Raw genomic sequence first — 15,463 nt, 5'->3', positions numbered from 1 at the left:
GATCCGGTTCAGCACAATCACAAATGAAAACAAACAGTAGTGGTGAGAAAAAGGTGTGTGTGTGTGTGTGTGTGTGTCAGTGTGTGAGTAAATGTGTGTGAGCTCAAGCTACACCTTTGTTGGTGGGAATGGGAGTGGGAGTATTCCTGGTGCGCGACTCATATAAGCATGCCTGATGATGTCCCGTTGCCCCCTCCCCTGGAAAAAAAAACAGAATGCAAGAAAGCTTCTAGTCTCCTGCAGGAGACGAGAGTGCATGGGAAAGAGAGGGAGAGGGAGCAAGGGAGAGTTTCTCCATCAATTTTTTGTTTAATGTCAGCGCTTTAGCTCCATTGTGGGAGCGAGAGGACGCGTCATCCGGGCATAAATTTGCTATTATACAAGCTTCACGGAGACTCACACCCAGAAGATCCTGCCGCTTGTAGACGGGAGAAATCCCTCGGTGGGTAAATTCGGCAAAAAAGAGTTAACATGTAAGTAAATGGGAGGACTGTTTAAGGCTACACAGTTGAATGCGCGTTAAGCTCGATTATTTTTAAGTTTTGGGGAGGAAGAAAGACTCATTTGATTTTCTTTCCTTTTTAGTTTAAAGCTGGGCGCTTTGGGGGAACATCTGTTTATTAGGTAGGTGGTATTTTGTTTTGTGTTTGACGTTATTCAAGGAGTGCTTTCTTAAAATATATATATCTATATATCGATCGCTGTGTTTTCTTGTATTTTCAATGCCATTTTTTAAAAACTAGCCTAAACATTTCTATAAGCGTTTTTTGAGCCGTGGCCCCACAGTCCAGTAGCGTATGCGTACATGAAATTATTTATTTATGTAAATGTTTGATTGTACAGCTGTGATTATTTATTTAGATCTAAAAACACACAAAACGTTGCAGAATCGCTTTTGTAGGCTGAACGATTCCAACAACGGTTTGTCCTAAAACGTGTGATATCTGTCATCAGACACAGATGGATACTTTTAAGAGTATGAAGTTAATGCGAGAAGGTCTGTCAGTTGGGGCCTCACACACACACACACACTTCTTCGAGTGACACCCCTTAGCTGGGTGTTATAATTTATCAGGTTTTCTCCTGTTATATTAAGTTACGCGGCAAAACTGTGCACTTACACTGAGCTCTTGTTTATCTGCTTGTCTCACTCTGTCTCTGTTCACACAGCAACACACGCACACACACAATAACACACACAGTAACACACACACGGGCAAAACGTTGGCAGGCAGTTCGTCTGATTTCTGCCTTAGTTTGATAAAGTGGCAGCAAGGGAGGAGGGGGGGTAGTTTTGACTGATCCTGGATTTGGAGACTGATGCAGGGATTTCTCTTTCCAGCCCCCCCACCACCACCACAAAGTTTCCACTGCATTATTGCTTTGTACTTGTGCTTTATTTATTTAAAAATAAACGTTCAAAGACGCATCCATTGTTTAGATAATTAACGAAAGATTGTGACCGACGTGATTACGTGAAGTCAAATACAGTGTTCACGCCCGCGTGCAGAGTTCCCAGAGTTCTCAAGCAGAGCCAACACACCGACGCTTTATAGGAAAAGAAAATAAACTTCAGTTTGCAGACACGGGAAGTCTGAACGAAACACTCCCTTTAATTCTGATCGTTTAGACACACACATCTGGAATTTGTCCTAAAAACTAAAATAAAAACTAGTAATTTAGTATTTCATTTTACTAGGATTTTATTTTATTTAATGGCCCAAAATCATCTAAAATTATACAGCAAATTTTTTAGCAGGTGGAATAAAGCTTGCTCCAATTATAATGTAGCCTTTAATTAGTGTTCATTTTGTATGGACCAAAAAAATAACATTATGTACACACACACACACACACACACACACACACACACACACACACACACACACACACATATATATATATATATATATATATATATATATATATATACTTTAACTATAATAAATACCTTTATTATAGTTAAAGTTATCTTCACATTTTTCAAATTTTGTTTAACTTGTTTAAAACTCAATCTCTGAACACATATGAGCACACTTCCAAATCGAATTATTGTTGGATGGGTTTTAGATGATCCACAATCTCGTGATTTGTGTAATTATTATCAAATACATTCAAAATGAGACTTCCATTATGGTTTGAGCAACAGACTCCAGGACGTCCTGAGGACTGTATGTTCAAAACTATTCAAAACATCTTCCTCAGAGTTGAAAGATTTCTGAAAGTCTTGTTTCTTCAGTCAGATTGCTGCTGGTGCGTCACCGTGATGGAGTCACGCAAAGTCCTGTGTTGCAAAAGAAGTCCGGTTAAAGGAATCAGTGGCGTTTCTTGAAATGCTGTGTGGCTCGTTGCAGAAAGTGGGTGACCTCTTGACCCTACTGTCCCTCGTGGAGATACTCTGTATTATATGAACATTTTTTGTGAGCAACCAGAGAAATACAAAGGCGTCTTTCATTTTCAACGTCCCGCGAGTGTGTGAGTGCATGTACACGTCTCTGCGGTGGAGGAAGTGCTGTCGACGTCTTAAAAGACAAATACACAAATTAAGAAGGTACCAGGCTGAAGTGGCCCCGCTGCACATCAGACACGCGTTATATTTAATCCACTTATTTGTGTGTATAATAGCAACATCTCCCAAAGTTGCATACTCCCCCCCTCTCTCTCTCCTCACCCTTTGCTGAATACAAACTTACAGCGCAAACAGCGCAAAGTCACACACGATATGGCTGTTTATGTTCGTATGGTAATGATAATTAAAGCCTCCACCTGCGTGTTTTGATGGCCCATAAATAGATGCCGGTGCTTTCATTTCATCCGTACAGGCCTGGCGGTGGTTACAGCCGGATATATGGCTCTGTGACAGGCACTAATTTGGTTCCCAAGCCATTCCCTCTGTCACCATCATTATCATCATCATCATCTTCCTCCGCTACGCAGTGTCTCGATCTAAAGGTGTCAGTAGACATACGGCTTTACAGTGTTTCCGTGGAGGAGTGCAACTTTTTTATTTATTTATTTATTTCGCATTTCCTGACTCGTTACAGCAGCATCTGTCCGGCACACAGGGGAGAAAAGGTCACGTTGTTTGTATGTGTCCAGTCAACTTGTGTTTTCACTATGTTTCCTCTGTTGTTTTTGTTTTTTGTTTTTGTGATCAGGTTGATGTCTTAAAATGTGTTGGGAACCAAAAGAGAGAGAGAGCCGCTATAAGATCGGGGAAAAGGAACAGCCCTTTTCTTCTTCTTCTTCCTTTATTTTATAACACAGTCCCAAAGCTTGGCAGCGCTTCTCTTCTTTTCTCCTCTCATATGACTCTATTGTCTCACGGGGGTTGCACCACCTTGGATTGTCGGGGCGTCTCCCTGGCGAATGACCCCGTTTGGAAATTCTCATCATTAAAGGCCTATCAGAAATATCTGGTGAGAATAAGAAGGGCTGCCCTGAACGATGGGCCTCCCGTGGAGACTGCTCTCCATTTGGACACATGTAAAAACCAACCAGTTCAATGTGTTTCCCGTTGGCTCTTGGGTTATCCTTTTAAAAATAATGTTTCCCATTTAGCAGTTCAGACGTTTATTCGGTTTTATAGGATGGGGGAGAAGGCGACTTAAACGCCCTTTAGCTATCTACTTTTAATGTGCGGAAAATTCCTCCTTACGGTGATGTGACTCGTCACGAGATAGCTAAAGTTGATATATTCAGACAGAGCTAATCTGAAGTGGACTGATAGAGTTGCACAGTCTGGAAGCAACCCCCCCTCCCCACAAAAGTAGAAAAATAAAGTTAAAAAATAAAATAAAATGCTGGGTTGTTAGATGTGACATCCGAGCTTTCGAGCAGAAAAGTGCCTCTGCTGGCCGGGGCTGGACGTCAGGAAAAAGCGGCCGAGCTCGAGCGGTCTCGCCCACTGCTCCCAGTGTGCAAGGGGAGAAAGGGGAGGGCGAGAGAAGGAAAGAAGCAGTGGAAAAGAGGAAGCGAAGAAGGGTAGGTGGAAAGTGTCAGTCAGGAACGCTTCATTGCTCGAGGACAATCCGCGCGCAGGACCGGTCTGTTTCAAGAGCAATCAGTCAATCCGCATTAATTACCCCCCACCCCCCTCCATTCCTCTCCCCCCTCCTTCTAGGGTAGCACACACTGGCACACGGACCAGAGGAGGCTTGGGTGTGCGTGTGTGCGTATTGTGCTTTCTCGTCTCTGTCTCCACACACGCACGCACCGACCCGCACACCCAGCCCCCCACTTCTTTTTAAGTGAAAGAGAACCAATAAAAATCAAGCAGTAAAAGGCTTTTCCTTGTCACTAAATAAATTAAATGCAGATTTCTGTTTTAAGTGGCGGAGCCCTTTTTTGTGAGCTGCGGAGCAGGAGTCTTTATTATTGTCCCTCTTGTCATTAGCGCACAGGACAACACCTTCAGGAGACTGAGCGGGGACATGAAGTCAGTTAATAGTAATAATAATATTAATTATTACTGGCCAGGTATAGTCAGTATAGTCGGCTGCACATGCATTGCCCAGCACGCTGTGTAGTAGGGTTGGATGTAGTACTCGTTTTCCTTCTAATTTTCCTTAAAAAACAACAACAACAACAAACCCCCCCCCCCCCCCCCCCCAAAAAAAAAAAAAAGCTTTTGGAGTCAGGAAAAGCGTCAACATTGATTTTAATCATTTACTGTAATGGTTAATTAAGATCCAAATTTACGCTGTATTCCGCAGGAGTTTTTGTTGTTTGGCGTGAGATAAAGTGAAACATATTTGGTCTACCTGGTCTTTTAATATATTCCTTCATGCAAGTAATAGAACTCCCTTATTAGAAAAATAATTATTCATTAGAAATAAATATATTAAAAAAATCTATTTCTTCACACTGAGGCCCGGTGAGTAAATACACAGCCTGCATATTTTGATGGACCAACAGCACCAGCTTTCACAATGCTAATTTGTACCTTAATGGACTCTAATGCGTTATAATTTAGAGACGTCTTACTGGCCTCAAAGCACATTTGGGCTATTAAAATAGTCACTTTGAACAACAGTGCGAGTCTTCATAAAATCCAGCTTTGTGCATCTTTTTTTTTGTGTGTGTGTGTGTGTGTGTGTGTGTGTGTGTGTGTGTGTGTGTGTGTGTGTGTGTGTCTGTGAATGTGGTGGCTGAAGCCTTTTGGAGAGTGCAGGGCTCGGACACGCAGGCTGCTGGGTAAATGGGAAAAGACGGTAACGATTATCTAATTACGGCCGCGATAAATCTGCGCGCTTTGGCGTTATTTGATTTGAATTTTATATGTATCAATTAATTCCTCTCACACGAAAGTGTCGAGATCTCCCCCCTTCCTCGCTCCGCGCGAGTACAGTTTTATAAGCTATCTATCGGCTGCAGACCAGCTTGGCTCACTCCAACCCCCCCCCCCCCCCCCCCCTTTCCACTCCCCCCACCAATGTTTTGTTTGGGACTGGACCAAAGCAAAGGGAGAGAGTCTCTGTTTTAATGTAAAGGGACATCAGTTGGAACAGCCTGGATATACTTTATAAAGTGCGTGCTCAGTGGTGCCGGTGGTGGAAAAGTTCAGCTAAAAAGCACACAGGCTGGCTGCAAGGATTTGTCTGCAGAATGAAACATGACCCTTTTTTGTGTGTTTTTGTAATAGGACTCGAACATTTAGCCAAAGTAATGACATATATTTAAATATTCTAATTAAAAATGTTTCCATATTTTTATGGAATATTTTATATATAATATTTTATGGAATATTTGAAAACAAAAACCCTCCGACACCCTTTCACAAACAATTTAAAGACCAACTTATTATCGTCACGGACCTACCGTTTATACTCCCGCGTGAACCCGGAAATGTCCACTTAGTTATTGATTAGTTGGCAATAAAAAAAGAAAAAGTTTTTGGTCAAAACACCGCGTGCGTGCCGCCCAAAATCAAAGCTCGGTTCCGACTATACAGTGGTGTCACCGTTTTAACGTTTAGATGAGAAAATGCTTTTATTCTGTTTATTAAAACTCAAAAGAAAAAAAACCCACATTCGGCCGTCTTCCCGCTGTCTCCTTTGTAGACAAAACTTTTCTTCCACCATAAAAGAAAGAAGAAGAGCTCCCTCTCGGTAGAGAAATAGTTGCTTTCCGGTTCTTGTTGCCGTCCTCGCCTCCATTTTCTAAAAAAAACAAGTTGTTATTGCACCATTCCGCGAATCTATCCCCTACATTTATTACAACGTGTAATTTGCCCCCCTACCTTTTTTTTGTTGTTTTTAACCGTATTCCCTTTGATTTAGTCACTCTTGACTCTCCTTTTGCTCTGGGGCCAACGGGGTTCGCCGTGGGGGGCGCCTTGAAACCGCCCCTCCTTATCTCCTTTCATCGTTCAGCACGGGGCCGCCTTGAAACCGCAAGGGCAGTAATTGCTTTTTTCAGGCAGCCCAGTGCGGACTGGCCAGCAGCCAATCAGAGCCTTGTTTACACTCGGTGATTGACGGTGCTCTGGCAACCTGCCAGCCAATCGGGAGCTCCGCAGCACCGAAGCGCCCGAGTTTTAACCCTTTGCCTCCACGTATAAACAAACCCGCGCGGCAATATTAGCCTATAGCAGCTCATATATTTCGACATGGAAACACACAAGCCCCCATATCCTTCCACTTTTAATTGGCTAAATTAGTGAACCGTGTGCAGGGCCAACCCCAAGGACAGTAATGCTTTCAAATTATGCAGTGATTCAATTTGCCTGTGTGTGTGTGTGTGTGTGTGTGTAGCTTATATATATATATATAGATAAATAAATAGATATAGGTAATATACAGTATACCGTAGCCTATCTTGTGTGTTTACAGCAATCATAACTTTTCCCTAAAACAGATGCAATATTTTTAATCCCCCGCCATATTAACTAAAAGGTGTAAACCTATAACACATTCCTTTATACAGAGCCTGAATTATCCTGCAATGACCATTAAGGACTCCAATAGCATTTTCCCCCCTTTTTAAGCAGACTATTATTATAATATAGCAAATCTGCACTCTACACTGAAACTTCAGGCCTGCTAATGTAGGTCTCGTTGTGACTTTAGTTGCACACACATGCAAAACAGAGCAGGCTTGTTCACTAAAGTACATTCAAATTCTAATAAGGATTTATTTAGCAGATGATCAAAAAAGGAGAGCATAAAAGGGAGATTTCCCTAAAGGAGCGCCAACAACACTACCACGCCATCGCTGTCAGGCAAAATAACAATAATAATAAAACAGCGTTGCAGTCAGACAGACAGCACAGAGGGCTGCAACGGGATCACACGGCATAAAAGGCTAGACGCTGTTTGCTCTCCACCAGCGATCAGAAAGCGCAGGCAGAGCCGGCTCCTTTCCTCTCCGTGCCGCCTGTCTTCTCCGCGCAGTGCGCCGAGGGCTGCAAATCAAACGCCCGCCGTTTTGCTCCGCGGATCCTCCGGCTTCCTCATTGGCTCCGAACGGCAACCAATGGCAGGGCGCATTTACTGTAGAAAGGGGTGTGTGTGTATGTGTGTGTGTGGCGTAGAGGGGGGTGTATAGAAAAGGGTAGGTGGGGGCGGTGGTGGGGGAGCGCCTCACGGGCACGCTTTCACATTGTCGTTCTCAAACCAATAGGCCTGCGAGTCCACCCCTCCCCGCGCACACACCCCTTCAACCTCTCCCTCCTCCTCCTCCCTCCCTCCCTCCCTCCTACCGGCGTGTCTGAGTCTCCGGCTGCATGAACGAGCCTCGATTCACTACAAGCCTGAACTTCTACGATGCGTCTCTCCCATACCTCAACTGACTGCACACCACAGTCTGCAGCAGCATAGGATGTAATCAATCCCACATGTTTCATCTCTGCGACTCCGGGATTTTCACTTTGAATATTTTTCGTACTTTTTCTTTCATTATAAGCCACTCGCCGCACGGTGGATGTAACTTGCCAGTGAGTAGGAAATTATTTTACAGTTCTGTTTTTGTCATTTTTGTTTTGTTTTGTTTTGTGTGTGTGTTGTGTGTGTGATTGTAGCCGTTTGAATGCCGTTTTTTTCATGTTCATTTTTTTCAAGTAAGAGAGAATTTTAGTTTACACATTTATTATTATTTTGTCTTTTTTAATCTTTTTTTATTTACATGGAGGTATACCTTGGCTGTTCTCTAAGCGCACCGCTATCCGCTGTCATTCCATTAGAGGCAATAAAACGCGAGATGGTCTGATGTTCTGTGCAGAATATTAATCTGTAGGCATCTCTCATTTGCTAAATACATTAAAGGCGCAGATCTCACGATTCTACTGTAATCTAGAGGAGGGAGGGGAAGGGGGGGGGGGGGATTTATTTCACGTAGCTTTATTTCCACCGTTTCCTGTCCAGTGTGCAGTGCTGAGCTGTGGGCGATATGTGTCACTTCTTGATTTGACCTCTCCTCACAGCCGAGCGTGTGTTTCTAATTCATTCGGGGTGCTGCTCCACACCTTTCTGCTCTTTCAGTGAGCCCATTTTCATACATTTTAAATTGTAGATTATTTCTTTGTTAGTTCTCCATTGTGCAAGTGTGTGTGTTTGTGTGTCTATCTCTGTGTGTGGGAGAGAGCGAGAGAGAGGTAGAGGTTTTTTTTATTGCAAGCTGCAGTGCTCCCTCGGTGTGAAGGCTGTGTAGACGCCGAGCTGTCTTCGGCTCAGCCGGGCTTGTCTCTCCCGTTTAGCCGGCCTCTGAATATCCGGATTTAGTGCGCCGGTTATGCTTTGCGACTTTACTTTATTGCTAAATTGTTGAGGGAAACCAGTTGCCCTCTGGACCCGGACCACTTCAAAAGGAAATGCCTTTTTAAATTTCTTTTTTTTTTTCATTTTTATCCAAAGATTCACGCATTTATGATATAGTAGATTTATGCTCAAACAGCACACACGCACACACACACACGCACACACGCACAGATAAATAGGCGCATTTTTCTCTCTCTCCTTTTCTTCTTTTTATGCTCGAAGCCTCAATTGCATTAGTTCTGACAAACGCAATTCTTTGCGGATTTGCTGGCTTTTGTGCGAAGTTCATGTGATGTCGTCTTGACCAGCAGTGGTTACTTTTGTAAGGGAAGGGGGGGATTTTCTTCTGACGACAGTTTGACCCTTTTCGGGGCACTGCTTAGTGGATGTGTGCTTGTGTGTGTGTGTGCTTGTGGAGGTGTGTGTAGAAGGTTTCGGAGGTCTGGGTAGAGTGGAAGGAAGTCTGAACGCCTTTCACGTATGTGGGCTACACACACACACACACGCTACTGTAGATTCAAATGATGATTTTTTTCTTTCTTCCCAAAACTGTTACGCGCGATCTGCTCACGCCGCTTGTTTGCGTGGCGTGCGATAACACGGGATTTAGACTCAGGTTGTTAAATGTAGTCTGAGTGGCTCTCTGTTGACGTGTAATGTAAATATCCAGGACGTGTGTTTATGGACAGAAAATGTAAAAATGTATAGACAAATGTCAGACGATAGTAGTTTATGATTGATGTCCCGTGGAGAAGGGCCATTGTTTCTCACTGCCTAGGGGACAGGAGAGTCCATTTTGCCTTCCCAGTGAGCTTGCAGCAGCAACAGCAGCAGCAGAAACAGCAGCAGCCTCCGTTTCTCCCCCCATTTATTTTTCTTTTACCCTTATTTCCCCCTGTTACTGTTGACTACATGTGGTCAGAAAAAATAACATCCTGCAGCAAACAAAAAGGAAATTAAATTATTTACATGCCCTCGCACTTTGCGAAAAAATATCCTTATAGGAAGGGTTACGGGGAATGTTTGTACGTATAACACACACACACACACACACACACACACACACACACACACACACACACACACACACACACACACATTTTCACGATTCACGATCACATTTGCTGGGTTTTATCAGAACTGCGAACTTTAGGGAGCCAGGGTGAAAATCCCCTCTAAAAATACAATTCCTGAAAGTTGAGTCCTTGAGCAGCGTGTGTGTGTGTGTGTGTGTGTGTGTGTGTGTGTGTGTGTGTGTGTGTGTGTGTGTGTGTGTGACTTAAAGAAGACTTGAATATCCGAGCTTATGAAGGCTGTTCTTATGCACTTCATAAAGCCCCTGGTCCACCAGAGCATTTGGTATTTTCTTTGTTCCTCTATCTTGGTTCCTGGGAGGTGCTATCAGCATCTACAGAGCACTAGATGGACGTGCCACGCATTGAAAGGCCTAATAGATGGACTGCTGAGGTGTGTTTGTGTGTGTGTACGTGTGTGTGTGTGTGTGTGTGTGTGTGGGGGGGGGGGGGGGGGATGGAAATGGAAGCACCCAGAGCTCCCTATGAGCATCGCAGGGAGTCCTATTTAAATAAATGACCTAGGCTATGAGGTATACATATAAACGCGATGATTTCCTAGTCTATTTCACTGTTTATTGCCCACCTCACAACTCTGGCGATGAAGCATAGAGGTGATTTGATTTGTGTTTGTGATTACACTGTATCCTATATATACAGTACGTGTAGCAGAAATGCATGGCTATTGTCAGAAGGCGAGGGCCACTGCTGCTGACTCCGTATGAGTTGATAGAAATGGCTGTTTCAACGCCAGTTTTCCTCAATAAGCAACACAACGGATAATAATCCCGATTTCAACGGTGCAAACTATCAAAAGTCAAACAGCGATGGTGAAGCAACTTTGGTAAACACGTGTATATAAAAAAACAGAGAACGGTAAAGGCGCTCTTGGTTTATAAAACCTATATAAGAAATGTCGATCCAAGTCAGAGATCAACATTTCCTCCACATATGAACCGGATCAGATTCGAATTAAAATCTCAATTTACACCAAAAGATAAACGTATTGACGGTATCCGTCTGAAACCAAAGAGTGATAGGCTATTTGAGTCACCCAAAGGAGAAAAAAAAGAATATGTTTTTTACGCATTCTATACTTGGTGCAGATGGTTTCCTTAACGTTTTAGCGCAAGTGCCCCGAGGTCCAGCCTGTTTATGACCGGCGCTTGTTGAGCCTCAAGACTCAACAACTCCTTCACCGGGAGAGGCTTTATACCGCCGTGAACTCTTGTACTGTATATGCTTCATTTGTTCGTCATTTGCTCCATTCTTTTTTCTTTTTTGCGCTGATAAAGGAAGCTCCCGTGTTCAGGATTTACATTGTGTTTGGTCGCGAGGAGGGGGGGGCTCCTCTGTTGGGGCCAACGATGTAGTGCGGGGTAAATCCACGCAAACTCACTTCACCCACATTTTCATCCACAGTGCAGACTTCACCCACCTTTCCGAGCTGGCGCATATCGGCGTTAGAAAGTTAGTGTGCAGCGCAGAACCAAAGTTGGTCAGTAAATGTGGGGATTTTGTTTTATTTTAGGACGTTTGTTGTGTGTGACATTTGAATAGCTTCTTATTCCTCCTTTTTTTCTTCTTCACTCTCTCTCTCTCTCTCTCTCTCTCTCTCTTTGTAAACCGTGCTTGTTTGTCTAAACACGAGCAGCGACTGTCTCTCAGTCAAGCCTTTTCTTCAGCGCCACATCCCTGGCTGGCTCGTCATTGTCAGCGCTTTGACTCGTCTCCTGCTCTCTCTTTTGTAGGACATGACGGGGACTCCGTTTCGACCCTGCAAAGCCAAAACCGCGCTCAATGCGAGGCGAGCACGAAGTTCATAAAAAGGGATTATTTGCATCTGGGTGCCTGAAACCTTCGGTGCCTCCGGATTTTACTTTGGGATTTGGGATTTATCGCTTCTCATCGGGATGGAAAGCCGAGATTTCGCTCCTCCGCACCACCTCCTGACGGAGCGGAGCGCCTTGGTTCACAGCGCCGCGTCTCGGATGGCGCCAGGCGGACACGGATCCGTGCAGCACCCCGCTCACTTCCAGCCCGGGAAATATTACTCATCCCACCTTTCCATGGGTCCGCACTCAGGTCAGTTTTGGAAGCAAGGTGTTTTTCCCCACCGTGTAACTACAGAGAAGTGTGGATTAAAAAAACAAAACAAACAAGCAAACAAAAAAACCCAAAGAAAATATATACTCTGTGTTTCTCTCTTTCTCTGTCTCTCTTGTCTGAAGCATATGTTCCCCATATTGCAAAATAAAACCTTGGAGCTCTTCAGGGACGAGTTAGAATTTAACGCTGACGGAAAGTGCTCCGACTTTCGGGGGGTGGGGGGAATTTAGGAATTATCTTTTTTAACTTTATTTAATCAACTGTTTATGGCTGTTTGCCGAAATGCAAGAATTAAAAAAACTGTATATAAAATCACATAAAAGAAAAAGGGTAATGTGTTTTCTTTTTGCAGATAGAATTAACTCTAAATTTACAACTCAGTCCAAGCTCACCTTTGTTGTTGGTGTTGTTGTTTTAAAACTTTAATTCCAGGGTTATTTGGTTTTATTTCTTTTCTTTTTTTTTCATATCAAGCTGGGATTATTAGTGGCATAATCTTGTCATAGATTTATTTGGATTCATCAATTAGCGAAGTACTAATCGTTGCCAGTTGATGTAATTAATTAGAATTGGGTTATTCCACCGCTTATATTTCCCATTAAACAATAAATTAAAGCTATTAGCCGAGCCAGTTTCTGCGCAGCGCCTCCTCCTCCTTCACGTGTGTGTGTTTTTGAAATTATTTTTTGGTGGTTTTGGTTTATGCTGGGCGCAAACTGGGGGTCGCAGTTGCCGGGTGGAGAGCAGAGGGGGGACTGAGTGAGTGAAGGGGAGCTCTGGCTAATAGAGGTGAGGGTAATACCAGAAAATCCGGTTTCTATATTGAGCGAAGACGTGACGGGGTGCGAATGGGTTGACAGTGCATGCATTAGATTTAACAAGTAGCTTTGGTATCCTGTCTCAATAGGGGTGTGTGGGGTGTGTGTGTGTGTGTGTGTGTGTGGGGGGGGGGGGGGGGGGGGCTGTGTGTGCGTGCAAAGAGAGAAAGAAAAGACTGTCCGAAATCATACTGCGTTTATACCCACGCGCTGGATGAATGTATGCGTGTTACATGAGAAATCTCATTAGTTACCATGTGTGTCAAGAGTGGCCATCCACGTCTCGCGTGTATTTGCTTGTTTTCATGTGTAAAAGGGAAAAAATTGAGGCAAACCGGGTTTTCATTTTTAATTAGTTGCTAAAATACATTTCACATTTCAGGTCAACACGCGTGGATTTTTCCAGAAATCCTACCGTGAATTACTTTTGATATTTCGTGCTCCACCTCCTGGTTCTGTGGTTCTGGTTTCTTCACATGAGAGGAATTTTTTTCAATTATTATTATTATTTTTAATTTAAAATGCAATTTTACGTCAGCTTGGTTTGTTTAATATACTTTTTATTGCACGTGAGCATTTAGGTTTGTAAACTTGGGCTCTTCCTCTGCGTTTTTAAAAATTATTCATATATAAATATATTAATTATATAAACTGACGTAAGGCTGTAACGTGTATGTTTCTTAAAACTTGAACTGATACTGTACGTTATTTATTTATTATTTTAAAAAATATTTTAGTAAAAAAAGTCTAAATGTCAACACATTTTATTGACAACACGTCTAAAAACACGTGTTGTTGCACAAAAGTTATTAAGCTTTGCTTTATTCTCTCATACGTACATTCTTTTCAGTATAATACTTATTAAACAATTCACATAAATATTGATCAACACTTTACCACATTTAAATATATTATAAATGATTCAGTCTCCATGCATTAACTTATATTGATAAAATATTTTCTATATTTTATGACACGCTGAGCTGCCTGCCTGTTTCTGATTTCCACACACAACATTCGAGCAAAAACACGCCCAGCTCATTTTCAAAGCTAATATATCAAATACAAATGTAACCTGCATTGCAGTTTAAATAGCACCTTGACTGATTTTGCTGTGCGCTGACATGCATAATGGCCCAGTGTAAAAATGTTTCTTTAATGTTGAATAAAGGGGGTATAAGCATAGTAATGCAGGGTGATAATGCTATTGAAATATATTCAAGAGGGCCTCTCACTGGGTCTCAAGGTGCATGACACTGTATTGAGATTCCAGATATCCAGACTCTCCATGCATGTCCCTTATGGGGTTTTGACAGACATGATGGGCATAGAGGATTGTTGTTTAGAGATGGGGGGTTGGTGTATGTATGTGTGTTTGCTTGGAGGTTAGGATGCGGGTTACCTTTGTCCTTGCCCCCCTTAGAGATCCAGAAAGCTGTATGCCTGGCCCTAGGCCTCAGCACAGGGGGTAGATGTGATGTGGAGCTGGCCATAGCAGGGACAGGAGGGTGGAGGGGGAGGTTTTGACAAGGGTTTGTTTCAGATCTTTGTGAAGACACCCTCACTATTTCTTTATGTATATATATATATATATATATATATATATATATATATATATATATATATATATATATATATATATATATATATATATATATACACACACAGTCTCGCAGTATCAAACTGAGTATATCACTTAAAAAAAATCCTAAATGAAAAAAAAAAAGACTCCCCTCATTCTCCCCTGCTTCTTCATATCCTGGAAAACCTGCAATCCATCAATTTGCTGAAGCCTCTTATTTAGATCAGCATGGTGTCTGCTTGAATATGGTCGCGCTTGACAAGGTGATGGAATGACAGACGCATACCAACGCCATAAGACTCAGCCCACATTTGATAAAACCCCACAATGATATTACACAGGCGTTTAGATTACTGATAGGAGCAGTGGGAAAGCCTTTGTCTCTGTCTGTCTGTCTTGCTCTCTTCCCCTCCCATTTTCACTGCTTTGCTTTTTATTCCAGTCCCCCCTTCTCTTTCTCTTTCTTCCCCTTTCTCTGACGTTAGCCCCTGGGCAGTAGTTGTGCAAGTGTATATGTGTGTGTGTTTGCGTGTGCGATTAGGGTTAGGTTTAGCCCGCAGAAGCACAGGTGTGCAGTATTATGGAGGGCGTGGCTGCTCTTGTCATTGAACAGGTGTGTTACTTCCCAGACAGCAGACCGTTTTTGTTTACATGATTGTGTACGTGAACGAGTGTGCATTTGTGTGACTAAGTAATGCAGACAGAAGGAGTTTACATTCATGTTGTGTGTGCACACATGCAGCTGCACAAACGCACAAACACATACACACTTTGAAGAACGTTAGTCTTAAGATGCTTGTTTTTTGTGCTTTAAAACAGCAATAAACCATAACCAAAATGTCATAGACTAGATTATCTCTCTGCCACTTCTCACTTTCTTTTCTCTCGGTTACTCTCGGTCTTTGCTCTCTTGAGCTCTTTCTTCAGCTTATGCCCCCTTTTCATCCCAGCATTTTCCCTTTCCTTCTCCCCATGTTCGGTGTTGTTAGTGAAACACAAGACCCTGTAGTTAAATTCTGCATATCTCTACTACAAATGCCTGTAGCTGTGCGTGTGTGTGTGTGCACAACCATCCAGTCCATTCATCAGGAGGCTGTCAGTTATATCTCTCTCTTCCCTTGGAAG

The 15,463-nt window shown here is 42.9% G+C and overlaps 1 protein-coding gene across 3 annotated transcripts in view; it reads left to right on the top strand.

Moving 5' to 3' along the window:
- The first annotated feature begins 264 nt into the window (after positions 1-264).
- Positions 265-15,463, top strand: part of bahcc1b (BAH domain and coiled-coil containing 1b) — a 63,124-nt gene continuing 47,925 nt past the window's right edge. Inside the window, exons 1-3 of one of the 3 annotated variants that reach the window (XM_085465789.1) lie at positions 265-473; positions 586-624; positions 11,581-11,914. In XM_085465789.1, the coding sequence (XP_085321915.1) occupies positions 11,743-11,914 (172 nt within the window). In that variant the 5' untranslated portion in view covers positions 265-473; positions 586-624; positions 11,581-11,742. Of the gene's footprint in view, positions 474-585; positions 625-7,754; positions 7,937-11,197; positions 11,915-15,463 lie in introns of those variants that run through there. The other 2 variants (XM_085465790.1, XM_085465791.1) reach the window with 2 other exon arrangements.

This window comes from Copadichromis virginalis, linkage group LG8 (genome assembly GCF_057382275.1).
Source record: "Copadichromis virginalis isolate Kocher_CV1m ecotype Utaka linkage group LG8, C_Virginalis_male_GT1.1, whole genome shotgun sequence".
NCBI classification, from domain to species: domain Eukaryota; kingdom Metazoa; phylum Chordata; class Actinopteri; order Cichliformes; family Cichlidae; genus Copadichromis; species Copadichromis virginalis.
Note: the sequence above shows the minus strand (reverse complement) of the source record. Positions and strands in the feature narration are given on the sequence as shown.